The sequence below is a fragment of the Oryctolagus cuniculus genome, chromosome 13, assembly GCF_964237555.1.
Source record: "Oryctolagus cuniculus chromosome 13, mOryCun1.1, whole genome shotgun sequence".
Taxonomy (NCBI): Eukaryota; Metazoa; Chordata; class Mammalia; order Lagomorpha; family Leporidae; genus Oryctolagus; species Oryctolagus cuniculus.
In genome coordinates, this window is record NC_091444.1 from 67,450,720 (window position 1) to 67,465,870 (window position 15,151).

The window sequence follows — 15,151 nt, forward strand, 5'->3', positions numbered from 1 at the left end:
CTTGAATTACTCAGTTACTCATTTTTTAAAATAGAATCTCCATGGTGAAGTTCTATAGAATTTAATGTCAATAAAAAGGTTTTTCTTAGAGATTAGATAGGCTTTTACACAAAAGCACTTTTGCCATGGCTGACAGGAATCTCAACGCTAAATTTAATACCCAGTGTAGGTGATAAATATTTTATAATCTGTTTTCTCCATGATTTTTGATCTCTTATTCTTCTATATGTGTATCTTTGTCTTAAGTTGACTTTAGCCTTTGAATTTAATTGGAATTAAAACAGTTTGCATTTATTATTATTTCTGTGTGTAGAAATTATTAGAGTTGGTGACAATAAGAAGATTCATCAGATTGAACTCATTCCAAATGATCAGCTTGTTGCTGTGATCTCAGGACGAAATCGTCATGTACGACTTTTCCCTATGTCAGCTTTGGATGGACGAGAGACAGAGTTTTACAAACTGGCAGAAACTAAAGGGTGTCAGACTATAACTTCTGGAAAAGTGCGCCATGGAGCTCTCACATGCCTGTGTGTGGCTATGAAAAGACAGGTTTTCTGTTATGAACTATTTCAGAGCAAGACCCGTCACAGAAAATTTAAGGAAATTCAAGTCCCATATAATGTCCAGTGGATGGCCATCTTCAGTGAACAACTGTGTGTGGGATTCCAGTCAGGATTTCTACGATACCCCTTGAGTGGAGAAGGAAGTCCATGCAGCATGCTTCATTCAAATGACCATACACTCTCATTTATTGCACATCAGCCAATGGATGCCATCTGTGCAGTTGAGATCTCCAGTAAAGAATATCTGCTGTGTTTTAACAGCATTGGGGTATACACTGACTGCCAGGGCCGAAGATCTAGACAACAGGAACTGATGTGGCCAGCAAATCCTTCCTCTTGTTGTAAGATGCTATTTTTTGTGACTGTCTTACCTTTCTTTTTCTTTCTATTTTATCTGTTATAGATAGTCATTATTAGTAACAGGTGTTTTTTTTTTTAAATCATCCTCAATGCTTCAATGTTTTGCCTCAGGATTAATTATGTTGTTTATATATATGTAAAGTAACTAGGTCTAGATAGACAATTTTGGTGCTACATGTGCATAATTAAAACTTATCTTTCTGTGTGAGATTTTACTGAGATGGATTTTTTTGAAGCCTATGTTACATTTTTAAATAACCCTCAGTAGTTATCTTCATTGTCCTCAAACACAGCTAATAGCCATAGCTATCTCATAGGATTTACTCTGGAGAAGTAGTTACTAGTGAATTATTTCATCAGCTATATAGCTGTGTAATGTAGCTTCTTTGAGAAGTATTATTCAGTCTTGCACTTTTATCTAAATATGTAGATATTGAAAAATCCCTCATCGTAACTCTTTCAAGACATATTAGGATATTAATAAATTTTGAATACTTTTTTTAGAAAGTTTGCTTATTCCAAAGGCAGAGAGAGAGAACTTCCATGTACTGGTTCACTTCCCAAATAATCCACAACAGCCAGGGCTGGGCTAGGCCAAAGCTAGGAGCCAGAAACTTTACCCAAATCTCCTACATAGGTGGCAGAAGTCCAAGTACCTGGACCTTCAACTGCCTCCCCAGGCATATTACCAGGAAACTGAATGATAAGAGGAGCAGCGCGGTAAACCACACTCTGATATGGAATGTACACATGCCAAGCTGCTGCTAAACCTGCTGCATCAGGACACTGACCCCTGGATGTTTCTTAATATTAAATAATAGTTGTTGTTATTGCATATTGGCCTTTTCACTGTATGAGGGACAGTAATGAGTTAATAGGGTTTAACCCTCACAGAGCTTAACGTGCAGTAGGAAGGATTCAAGATAAAACAAATAATTACAAATTATCAGTGCTATAACAAGCAGAAGTACAGAGTTCTATAGACGCACATAGAGGGAAGTATCTAATTAAAGTTTTTGTTTAAAAACTAAAGGGAAAGAGCTGCTGGGAACTACTAGGGAACGGTTGATTATATAGGAAATAGAGCAAGATTCTCAAGATGGCCAGAGAGGATTTGAGGATTACATTGGGCAGGAATAAAGTTGCTTCCATTGTTAAAAGACAGAAGGTGGAATAATGGATATGGATTCAGTAAAGTTTAAAGTTTCAGTGGAAGAAAGTTTAGGAGAGAAAACATGCTTTTTAGAGGAAAGCTAGAAAATCTAGATAGAACAAAATAAAAATACCTCTGCTTCTATAGACTTTAGCTATTTTGAATGATTTGTTTCATCTGAAATATAAACTCTTATGTATGGCATTGTATGTAGAATGAATGCTGTTTTGTAACTGAGTCAGATAATAATTTTGCTTTTAATATGGACTAAAAGTTGAAATATCTGACTCTTATTTATAGCTTTGTCAGTAACACAGTTTGTGACTTCAGTTTAGGTAAATCATTGAGCCTCTCTTTGCTTGTATCACTATTTAATGATACTCATTCTTTCAACACAAATGTTGGCCTTCTTTCCTATTCATGTAACTGTGCCAAGGTGCTTTATTTCCCATTGATAATTGGGACTAGAACACTTACCTTAAGATTGCTCTACTTTCTTTTTTTTTTTTTACAGTAACTTCTTTAGGAATAAAATACTTTAAAATATAGTGAAATACCTTTATAGAACTATAGTGAGCTAGAGAATCGCATGCTTGATGTTAGTAGAATTATTCTGTATTATAAAGGCTGTATAATCTGAACCATGTTATGTCAATTCCTCTTTTATGCTTAATGTTGTGTTTACTTCAGAAATGTCAGGATGTAGATATTATATGATTACAATAGGATTTTGGTGGTATTCCATTCTACTATGCAGCACAGGCCTTTTTAAAGAGTTTTGGGCTTTATAGTTAAAAGTAATCAGCAGGCTGTTCCCTCCTTCCCTTCTCCCAGGTTACAATGCACCATATCTCTCAGTATATAGTGAAAATGCAGTCGATATCTTTGATGTGAATTCCATGGAGTGGATTCAGACCCTTCCTCTTAAAAAGGTAATTTAAATTATTTTTCAGTAATTCAACAGTTTTTAGCGTATGTAGTTGGTAATTTAGAATTTAGCTAAGAATGATAAAAAATGCAAATAAAAACTAGACTAGTTAATTTTATTATAGGTAGCTCAACAACCTGCTATTTTTATTATATTTAGTTTCTCTGTATAAAGTGTAATTGTGATCATCATGAGCAATTAGATTATAGCCTACAATGTAAAATGTTAGTGTTACTTTTGGATTGAAGACCTCTGAGGGAGTATATGATTATTATTAATTGTAGGTATTTTTCACAGAGATATGTAATGTTTAATCCTTTGAGGACAGGTTTTACAGGCTAAAAAATTGGTTAAACTTAAACCAAAACTGTTTAAGTGTCTTATGATTAAAAAATAGTTTTTATGTATTACTAATAAAATGTAATATTTTCCCTTAATATTATGGAAAAGTGGAATTACAAGATGAGTTTATTTGAGTATGAAAAATTTTGAAATCCATATACTTTTTAAGATTTTATGTATTTATTATTTGAAAGATAGAGAGGCAGAGAGAGAGAGAGAGACGCAGAGATTGATTTTCCATCTGCTGATTCACTTCCCCCAAGTGGCCACAACAGCCAGGCCCGGGCCAAGCAAAAGCCTGGAACTCCATCCGGTCTCCCACCTGGGTGCCGGGACCCAAGAACTTGAGCCATCTTCTGCTGCTTTCCTTCGCACATTAGCAGGGAGCTGGATCTGAAGTGGAGCAACCAGAGCTCGGAACTGGTGCCCAAATGGGATGCTGGCATTGCAGGTGGCAGCTTAACCTGCTGGACTACAATGCCAGCCCCCAGATATTTATTTTGTGATATGTACTGTCTGTGAACTTTTTGAAAATTCCTTATATGTAGCATGTGTATCATTAGAGGATAGGGTTTAGAGGAGTAGATGAAAAAGTAGTGAGAACCACGTTGTGTGTGGCCATAGGTTAAGCCTCTGCTTGAAATGCCAGCATCCCATATCGTAGTGCCACTTCAAGTCTAACTTCCTGCTAATGTGCCTGGGAAGAAAGCAGAAGATGGCCCAAGTATTTGGGCCCCTCCCACCTGTATGAGACACCTATAAATACTCAATGAACTTCAGCAACTATGTGGCCAAATCAGTTGGCTGAAGCCCTTCCTTCCCCTGACACCTGCAGAGCTTAGACTGATATTTGATTTACTGACTAAGGGAAACAGCCCTTCTTCAAATATCACATTGACACCAGCAGCCAAATCCCCTATAGAAAGGATCAACACCCAGTTGTCAAATTTTGAAACCTTTAGATATGACTCTCAGGTGCCTCTATTTGCCATAACCATATCTACCCTCAAGGCCCCCTTAGGAGTTATTTGGCAACAACATGGACCAACATAGCCTGGAGCGAGTGTCATAAAATAGTTAACAAAGTAGATGCCATCCTATGATGGGACTTAAATTAAGATACTATGCCAATAAGATATTTAACACAGAGGCAGACATAGTGGTCCTACCCCTATCACAATTAGAACTGTCCACATTGATGCAGAATAGCATGCTCTTTCAAACGTTAATGATAAATTTCCCAGGACAGGTTGACAATCACCTGCCAGCGGACAGGCTACTCCAGATGTTACAAACCTTAGAAATAGACTATCCAAAACATGCTTTCCCTGCTAATCAACCTATACCCATGGCACCGTGTGCGTTTACGGACACCAACAAGTCACTGTTTGGAATAGTGATCAAATCTTCAACAGAAAAAGATAAGATCCATGTAGAACCCCATTCCTCATTGCTACCCCTATCTGAGCATGCACTCCTGTGGTCTCCTGGTTGAGCACTGGTTAGTCAATGACAGGTAAGATCCCCTGGGGGACAACCTAAGACAGGCACAGCCGCGTACAGAGATCACATGGAAATGGGGTCAACAATGGTGTGGCCAAGAATCATGCCTCCCATTGCTCAAAAATAAACAAAAAGGGGGAAATGTGGTGGAATGAGAAGGCCAAGATGGCCACTGGCAAGCGAGCATCAGTTACTCAGGAGTGGCTTTGGAAACCCCCTGGGAAACCATCTGGCAACAGAGCCTGCCTGGCAAAAGGCTGTGATTGGATGGCTTTGGAAACCACATGGCAATGGAGCCTGCCTGGCAGCAAGCTGTGATTGGATGGCTTCGGATACTGCCTGGCAACAGGCTGTGATTGGTTAGGGCATAAACCGCCTCTTGACCGGATTGGCTGCCTTAGCTATTTAAGCTGCTGTACCTCACCGGTGCCCTGGCTCACTAGGCTAATCCTCCACCTTGCTGCGGCGGCACACCGGGTTCTAGTCCCGGTCAGGGCGCCGGATTCTGTCCCGGTTGCCCCTCTTCCAGGCTGGCTCTCTGCTATGGCCCCGGAGTGCAGTGGAGGATGGCCCAAGTGCTTGGGCCCTGCACCCCATGGGAGACCAGGAGAAGTACCTGGCTCCTGCCATCGGATCAGCGCGGTGCGCCGGCCGCAGGGCGCTGGCCGTGGCAGCCATTGGAGGGTGAACCAACGGCAAAGGAAGACCTTTCTCTCCTTTCTCTTTTTCTCTCTCTCTCACTGTCCACTCTGCCTGTCCAAAATAAATAAATAAATAAATACATGCATGCATGCATGCATGCATGCATGCTGCTGTACCAACTGAAATAAATGAGTCTGCAGGCTGCCCACCTCTAGCCTGCTTTCACCCGACTACCGGGGTCTGTGTGGTGACTCCGTGCCTCTTGCCCCCACCATGCTCCTCCTCTCAGAGTAAATCCACAGCAACACACCTGAATGGAGTTTCTGGCTGTTGACATCAGCCTGACCCCAGACCTGGCTATTGTGGCCATTTGTAGAAGAACCAGCAGATGGATGGTCATTCTTTCTGTCTCTCCTTGTCTCATTTTATCTATCTAACTACCTACCTGTTTGTTTATTTATTTGAAAGGTAACTGCCTTTCAAATAAACAGGTAGGTAGTTAGATAGATAAATCTTTTTTTTTTTCCTTTTTTTTTTTTTAGTTATTTGATAGGTTCAGTTAGACAGTGAGAGAGAGAGAAAGGTCTTCGTTCTGTTGGTTCACTCCCCAAATGGCTGCTACGGCCGGCGCTGCGCCGATCCGAAGCCAGGAGCCAGGTGCTTCCTCCTGGTCTCCCATGCGGGTGCAGGGCCCAAGCACTTGGGCCATCCTCCACTGCCTTCCCAGGCCACAGCAGAGAGCTGGAATGGAAGAGGAGCAACTGGGACAGAACCGGCGCCCCAACCGGGACTAGATCCCAGGGTGCCGGCGCCGCAGGCGGAGGATTAGCTAAGTGAGCTGTGGCGCTAGCTGCATATGTCTTTATGTATGCAGAAGTTTCAAAGTCATAAGGCCATGAGTGGAATTGATCAGATATGGGAAATGTGATTGCTCAGCTTTAAAGATAATGTCTTGTTGTTTTCCAAAGTAATTATACAAATTAACACTCCCATCAACAGTGTATAACAGTTCTTACTGATTCTCCATCCTCTGTAATACTTGTCAGAATTCATACTTTCTGAAAATGATTTATAAAGTAATATCCCACTGAAGTATTAATTTGCTTCTCCCCAGTTAACTGTGTAGTTGAGAATCTTTTCTGTTTGTCATTCATATTTTTTCCTCAGTGAAATGCCAGGTCATATGTTTTTATTTTTTTGGCAGGCAGAGTGGACAGTGAGAGAGAGAGAGAGAGAGAAAGGTCTTCCTTTGCCGTTGGTTCACCCTCCAATGGCCGCCGCGGCTGGCGCGCCGCGGCTGGCGCACTGCGCTGATCCGATGGCAGGAGCCAGGTGCTTCTCCTGGTCTCCCCTGGGGTGCAGGGCCCAAGTACTTGGGCCATCCTCTACTGCCTTCCCGGGCCACAGCAGAGAGCTGGCCTGGAAGAGGGGCAACTGGGACAGAATCCGGCGCCCCAACCGGGACTAGAACCCGGTGTGCCGGCGCCGCAAGGTGGAGGATTAGCCTAGTGAGCCGCGGCGCCAGCCTGCTCATATGTTTTACACGTGTTGCAGGATTTGGGTTTTGTTTTTGTTTTTTTTTTTTTTTGGGGGGGGGGGATTCTTTGTATAATGTGGATATTGGGCTAGTAATGGATGTGGTAAATTTCTTCCCTGCCTGTGACATACCTATTCATCTGACAGATATTTTGCTACGCAGAAGTTACTAGTTTTAGTGTGGTTACCTCTTTCTTACTCTCTATGTTTGTCTTTTTGTTCTTGATTAGGAATTTTTCCTACCTCAGAGTCATAAAGATATTACCTCTCTTTTCCTCCAAACATTTTAAAGTTTTGCCCATTACATTTATGTCTTTAACACATTTGAAACTGGTTTTTTTTGTATATGTATTTTTTATTTAAGACTTATTTATTTATTTGAAAGGTAGAGTGGGAAAGATCTTCTATCATTCCCAAATGGCTGCAATAGCCAGATCTATACTAGGCCAAAACCAGGAGCCAGGAACTCTATTCTGGTCTCCCACATAAGTGGCAGGGACCCAAGTACTTGGTCTATCTTCTGTTGTCTTCCCGAGGTCAATAGCAGGAAGCTGGATCAGAAGTGGAGTAGCTGGGACTTGAACTAGTGCTACAATATAGGCTACTGGCATTGGAAGCAGTAGCTTAACCTGCTGTGCCACAAATGCTGGTGCCTGTGTATGTATTTTTTGTATGTGATTATTGGATCCATATAACCAGTTGTTCCATGACCATGTATTGACAGTCTTGTTTTCCCCTGTCATCTGTATGTTCACTTCCATTGTAGTTTTTGATAATAAGAATTCATAAAGCTGCTTATGTTGATATGTTCTTAATATAATTATTTGGTCACTAATGGCTTTAAAAAGTCAAATTTAAAGTTTAAATGTTAAGAAGAGCAGGGTGGGAAGTGGGGTTGAGGCCACAGTATGGCCTCTGCATTATAAAATAAAGCACTAGATATCCTCATTTCTCACTGTCAACCTATAGGATCCTGAATTGTCATTGTTGCCACACTGAAGTTGCTTCTGTTTGTTCATGTCCTTTATCCGAATGTGAAAGGCAGATCTTCCATCCTTGTAACCATAACAGAGTCTCAGCAAATATTAATAGTGGATAAATGACAAGCGTAATGCAATTTACAATGTTTCCAATGATATGATAGGAATGGGCATTTGGTCCCCACTGTAGGCTATTGGTCATCTGTATAAAAAACTAATCTTTGGTGTCCTGTCCCTTTAGAGAATAAAACTGATATGAAGGATGGTATGCCAAAAAATAAAGTTTAAATGTGTTCCGACTAAGTTTTATTTATTTGATTGCTCAGAATAATCTTTCTTTAAAACATTATTTTAGATTTATTTGTTTAAATTATATAACGTTACACCTCTACAGTCAGAATTATTGTAAATTTTCTGATTTTTTTTTCTGACAGGGCTGTATATTAAAGTAACTAACTGGTCTTAATTTTGTAAATAAACTCTGCGTGTCATGATTTAATTTCTAAGGATGTTATTGAAATACTAATTGTATTTTTTATTATTTTAGGTTCGACCCTTAAACAGTGAAGGATCATTAAATCTTTTAGGATTGGAGACAATTAGATTAATATATTTCAAAAATAAGATGGCAGGTGAGAAAATGCATATATTAATAGGATAGCTTTGATGGAAAGATGATCTCTAAACTGACTGCTCAAGGGCAGATGAATAATAAAGCAGGGACCAGGTTTAAATTCAGGTGTGTCTTACTCCAAAGTCTGTAATCCTGGCCATTGTCATACTGTGGAGTAACAAAGTAAGTAGAGAAAGTATAACTGAATTTGTCTTTATTGTATTTGTAATACTGCACACCCTAACCAAAATTTGTTACAATAAAATTATGAATCATCCAGAACTCCAGTTTGGGACTTCAAAAATTCTTTTCCTGCCATTGCAGAAGGCTCGGCACTTATGAAGTGCAGATGGCTACATGGGAAGATGAAAAACGAGGAAATAGAAACGTGCAAAGAATTAGGAGAGAGAATGGGATACTGGGTTTTACAGATAGGGGAAGGGCCTTTGATCTGTAACCAAAGTAGTGAAGTGAGATTGTCACACACAGGATTACAAATCAGATTGTAAGAAGCCAGGGAGAAGGTCCGCATGCTATTAAATGTGTTTTACCAAGGTGTGCTCAGTTTAAATTTCACTTTTTTTTTTTTTTTTTTTAAGAATTCATGTATTTATTTGAGAGACGGAATTACAGACAGAGATAATGAGAGACAGAGAGGTCTTCTGTTTCTGCTGGTTCACTCCCTAGATGGCCGCAATGGCTGAAGCTGGGCTAATCTGAAACCAAGAGCCAGGAGCTTCTTCTGGGTCTCCCACGCAGGTGTAGGGGCCCAAGCACTTGGGCCATCTTCCACTTCTTTCCCAGGCTCATTAGCAAAGAGCTGATTCAGATGAGGAGCAGCTAGGACATGATCTGTCACCCACATGTGATGCTGGTGTGGCAGGTTAAGGCTTAACCTACTACGCCACAGCACTGGCTCCCTGAATTTCACTTTTAACAAATATTATTGTAGTTCTCTATTCTGTACGATAAAGTCATTCTCATGTCATTTTGACAAATTAATGCAGAACAGAGGCATACATAGTTTTCTGATCTTCTGTGGTAGATTCTTTTAATAAAAATGTACCTTTGATACATTCTGTATCTAAAATCGTATTTAGATTGATTTCAATATAGTTTAAAAACATTGGCCTCAAGACAACATGTTAAAATTTTATCTTTTGAGGGCTAGCACTGTGGTGTAGAGGGTAATGCCACCACCTGCCTTGCTAGCATCCATATGGGTGCCGGTTCAGGTCCCTGCTGCTCCTCTTCCAATCCAAATCTCTGCTGTGGCCTGGGAAAGCAGTAGAAGATGGCCCAAGTGCTTGGAAAATATTTTCAAAGCTATATTTAAGCATATATCTGTTTATGTTCTGTTGAAAATTACTGCTTATTTACTATGATTATTAGTCTAGAACTTTGAGAAATCAGAATTGTATATTGATTCATGATAGTATAGTCTTGGAGATTAATGGATAAAAAGCATTTTAACAGTTTAAAGAACATCATTATTCTTTGTGTGTGTATTTTGCACAGAAGGGGATGAACTGGTGGTTCCTGAAACATCAGATAACAGTCGAAAACAAATGGTTAGAAATATTAACAATAAGCGCCGTTATTCCTTCAGAGTCCCAGATGAGGAAAGGATGCAACAGAGGAGGTAAATATTTTGTTTATATTTAGCATCCATACATGCTTGTAGCATCTGAAGAACTATTTGGTGATAATACCATATATGACTTGGAAGAAAAGTTTTCCATCTGAAAATTGGTTATTCATCTGTAGTATCAAAAACTGCAATAATAACTATTAACTCCTTAGTATTATTTTATTAATACTCTCAAAGTTACGAATATACCCTAGATTAAAGTACCATATTTTGGTTGACTTATGGAGTAATTATAATTTTAGGGATATGTGCCTTGTTACATTGTAAACATAGAACACATCTGTGAATACAATAAACTTGTAATATGTTGAAGAAATTCAGATGGAGCTGGTGTTGTGGTGCAGTGGCATCCCATATTGGAGTGCCAGTTCAGCTTCAACTGCTCTGCTTCCAATGCTGCTGCCTGCTAGGAAAGCACCAGAAGATGGCCCAAGTACATGGACCCTTGCCACACATGTGAGAGTCCCAGATGGGCTTCAGGGATCCTGGCTTCAGCCTGGCCCAGCTGCAACCAGTGTGGCCACTTGGGGATTCAACCAGCAGATGGAAGAGCTCTCTGTCTCTACCCCTCTGTCCTGCCTGTCAAATAAATAAATTTTTAACCAAAAAAGAAACTCACATTGACTTTTGTCTTTATGAACTAACAGAAATGGGCTGTGTAGTATTTCTAGTAACATACAAGAATGTTGCTTTTTTTTAAATTTATTTGACAGAGTTATAGACAGAGACAGACAGAGAAAGATCTTCCTTCCGTTGGTTCACTCCCCAAATGGCCGCGGCTGGTGCTATGCCGATCCGAAGCCAGGAGCCAAGTGCTTCCTCCTGGTCTCCCATGCGGGTGCAGGGCCCAAGCACTTGGGCCATCCTCCACTGCCCTCCTGAGCCACAGTAGAGAGCTGGACTGGAAGAGGGGCAACCGGGACTAGAACCCGGCGCCCATATGGGATGCCGGTGCTGCAGGCAGAGGACTAACCAAGTGAGCCACAGCGCCGGCCCCAACAACGTTTCTAAAAGTGTTATCACTAATTTTAAAAGCATGTAAATGTTCAGAATTATCTGTAAAATAGAGCTACTTTGGTGTCTAAGTGTTTAAAAGAACTTCTGTTCTCTCACCCAAAATCTTAAGATCTTTTATTTGAAATGAAATATAATGAGTGTGAACTCTTAAGTGTATTGTTATTCTATTTATATCCTTCCTTACTGATATGATTTAATAATTTTACTTTTATAAAAAATATAGATGCATATTTTGTTAAGCTATCTAGATTAATGTTAGGAAAGGTGTCTAAACAGATGTTTTGTCTTACAGGGAGATGCTACGAGATCCAGAAATGAGAAATAAATTAATTTCTAACCCAACTAATTTTAACCACATAGCACACATGGGTCCTGGAGATGGAATACAGATCCTAAAAGACCTGCCCATGGTAAGGAACAGAGTGAATGTGAATGGGATGAAGAATAAGTGGGGGTTAGTTAAAGGGAAATATAATATACATATAATGTATAGATAGAGGCTTGAGTAAATACATAGAGTACAAAAGATACTTTTGGCCCGTGCCGTGGCTCACTAAGCTAATCCTCCGCCTTGCGGCACCGGCACACCGGGTTCTAGTCCCGGTCGGGGCTCCGGATTCTGTCCCGGTTGCCCCTCTTCCAGGCCAGCTCTCTGCTGTGGCCTGGGAGTGCAGTGGAGGATGGCCCAAGTACTTGGGCCCTGCACCCCATGGGAGACCAGGAGAAGCACCTGGCTCCTGCCATCAGATCAGCACTGTGCGCTGGCTGCAACGCGCCGGCCGCGGTGGCCATTGGAGGGTGAACCAACGGCAAAGGAAGACCTTTCTCTCTGTCTCTCTCTCTCACTGTCCACTCTGCCTGTCAAAAAAAAAAAAAAAACCTTTTATTTCAGTGTATCACAGCATATATGATGACATGTTTAATGAGAAAAACATAATACATAGACATCTGTGAAAAGCAAAAAGATCAAGTGCTTTAGTCTTACCCTACAAATCTCTGCCACACCTAAATTTACTGTTGTTGGTGGAAGAAATTGCCAGTTTGTAGAGGCTCTCTACCAGGTTCAGAACACGGTTATGAAATGACTAAAATTTCATACAAATACTTTGCCTTTTTTTCCCCAGAAAATTATACTAGCTTGTTCACTAATGTCACACTTCTCAGCTAATTTTAAAGCTAAATATTTTTCCTTTGCTCTGTTACGAACATGTTACCAGATCAGTTACACATAAAAACATGCAACATAGAAGAGCTGCTGTGTTTTGTTTTTGTTTTTTGACAGGCAGAGTGGACAGTGAGAGAGAGAGACAGAGAGAAAGGTCTTCCTTTGCCGTTGGTTCACCCTCCAATGGCCGCCGCAGCTGACGCACTGCGGCCAGTGCACCGCGCTGATCCGATGGCAGGAGCCAGGTGCTTTTCCTGGTCTCCCATGGGGTGCAGGGCCCAAGAACCTGGGCCATCCTCCACTGCACTCCCAGGCCACAGCAGAGAGCTGGCCTGGAAGAGGGGCAACCGGGACAGAATCCGGAGCCCCGACCGGGACTAGAACCCGGTGTGCCAGCGCCGCAAGGCGGAGGATTAGCCTAGTGAGCCGCAGCGCTGGCCGCTGCTATGTTTTAACAATATGAAAATTGGGTTCTCGGATTTATGTTTAGAATAAGAATATTATTGGAATTAGTTAATAATTCCAGACCCTGTTCTGAACGTATTTTGATAGTACTCTCCACAAACTATTAAAACTTTAATATGACAGTTGTAATCAGTGTTGTTAACTTTTGTACCGAATTTTAAATTAAAATTTATATTTCATGGTAACTTGAGAAATTATTGGTGAATCTTTAATCAAATGTTTTTCTGAGGAAATCCATCTTAACCATATTATCAACACTACCACACTACTGTGATAGAAAACATACATATCACTAAGAAAATGACAGGTTAAATAGTTTGTGCAGTCAACATTTTAGCATAAAAACTTAAAAGGGAAGTTTTACACTTAATTCCTGGAGAGAAAAAAATAATTTATATTCTTTGGAGTCTCAGTTCTTTGTTGCAGATATCCCTATTAATCAGTTGCTTATGAATAAATGTGACATTCTTAGTGTTATCTTTATTCATCATCAAAACATTATTACATAGTCATAATAATAGTCCCTCTTTTAAGGAGTACAAATTATCATTTATCCTTTTAGAACAGATATTTTTATTAGCTATGTTGAATAAACACGAAGTATGCAAAAACTAAATAATAAATTACAAATAATATTGACATAGTAGCAGTAAGAAATTAAAGTTGAGCACACTCAATATTGAAACTATTCTACTTGACTATTATATTTAAAAGCTTATACTATTTTTTTCAACTTTTGCCTGGGAGTAAATCACAAATTTCTCTCTGTTCTTTTCCCATTATGAACATTTACTTAAAATCCTCAGTCCAGTTCTCTTTAAATCTCAGAAATAAACATCACATAATCCTACAGTCAAAAGCCTCTATCCTTTTCCATTTACAAGTTGCATGTCAGGCATAAAATACCTTTTTTTTAAACTTTTATTTAATGAATATAAATTTCCAAAGTACAGCTTATGGATTACAATGGCTCCGCCCCCCCCCCCCCGTAACTTCCCTCCCACCCGCAACCCTCTCCCCTTCCATTCACATCAAGATTCATTTTCAATTCTCTTTATATACAGAAGGTCAGTTTAGCATATATTAAGTAAAGGTTTCAACTGTTTGCACCCACATAGAAACACAGAGTGAAAAATACTGTTTGAGTACTAGTTATAGCATTAAATCACAATGTACAGCACATTAAGGACAGAGATCCTACATGAGGAGTAAGTGCACAGTCACTCCTGTTGTTGACTTAACAAATTGACACTCTTCTTTATGGCATCAGTAATCACCCTAGGCTCTTGTCATGAGTTGCCAAGGCTATGGAAGCCTTTGGAGTTCACCGGCTCTGATCATATTTAGACAAGGTCATAGTCAAAGTGGAAGTTCTCTCCTCCCTTCAGAGAAAGGTACCTCCTTCTTTGATGACCTGTTCTTTCCACTGGGATCTCACTCACAGAGATCTTTCATTTAGGTTGTTTTTTTTTTTGTTTTGTTTTTGTTTTTGTTTTGCCAGAGTGTCTTGGCTTTCCATGCCTGAAATACTCTGATGGGCTTTTCAGCCGGATCCACGTGCCTTTAGGGCTAATTCTGAGGCCAGAGTGCTATTTAGGACATCCGCCATTCTATGAGTCTGCTGTGTATCCTGCTTCCCATGTTGGATCGTTCTCTCCCTTTTTTATTCTATTGGTTAGTATTTTCAGACACTAGTCTTGTTTATGTGATCCCTTTGACTCTTAGTCCTATCATTATGATCAATTGTGAACAGAAATTGATCACTTGGACTAGTGAGATGGCATTGGTACATGCCACTTTGATGGGATTGAATTGGAATCCCCTGGTATGTTTCTAACTCTGCCGTTTGGGGCAAGTCAGCTTGAGCCATGTCCCAAATTGTACATCTCTTCCCTCTCTTATTCCCACTCTTATATTTAACAGCGATCACTTTTCAGTTAAGTTTCAACACTTAAGAATAACTGTGTATTGATTTCAGAATTCAACCAAAAGTATTAAGTAGAACAAACAAAAAAAAAAATACTAAGAGGGATAATGTATTAAGTTGTTCATCAACAGTCAGGGCGAGGGCTGATCAAGTTACCGTTTCTCATAGTGTTCATTTCACTTTAACAGGTTTCCTTTTTGGTGCTCGGTTAGTTGTCACCGATCAGGGAGAACATATGATATATGTCCCCTTGGGACTGGCTTATTTCACTCCACATAATGTTTTCCAGATTACTACCAGGGA

The 15,151-nt window shown here is 40.0% G+C and overlaps 1 protein-coding gene across 20 annotated transcripts in view; it reads left to right on the forward strand.

The window, feature by feature from the left end:
• Window positions 1-15,151, forward strand: part of CDC42BPA (CDC42 binding protein kinase alpha) — a 349,867-nt gene that overhangs the window by 314,535 nt on the left and 20,181 nt on the right. For all 20 annotated transcript variants that reach the window (XM_051820816.2, XM_070055638.1, XM_070055640.1 and 17 more), the window contains 5 exons: window positions 314-907; window positions 2,914-3,011; window positions 8,558-8,642; window positions 10,142-10,265; window positions 11,584-11,701. In XM_051820816.2, the coding sequence (XP_051676776.1) occupies window positions 314-907; window positions 2,914-3,011; window positions 8,558-8,642; window positions 10,142-10,265; window positions 11,584-11,701 (1,019 nt within the window). The remainder of the gene's footprint in view (window positions 1-313; window positions 908-2,913; window positions 3,012-8,557; window positions 8,643-10,141; window positions 10,266-11,583; window positions 11,702-15,151) is intronic.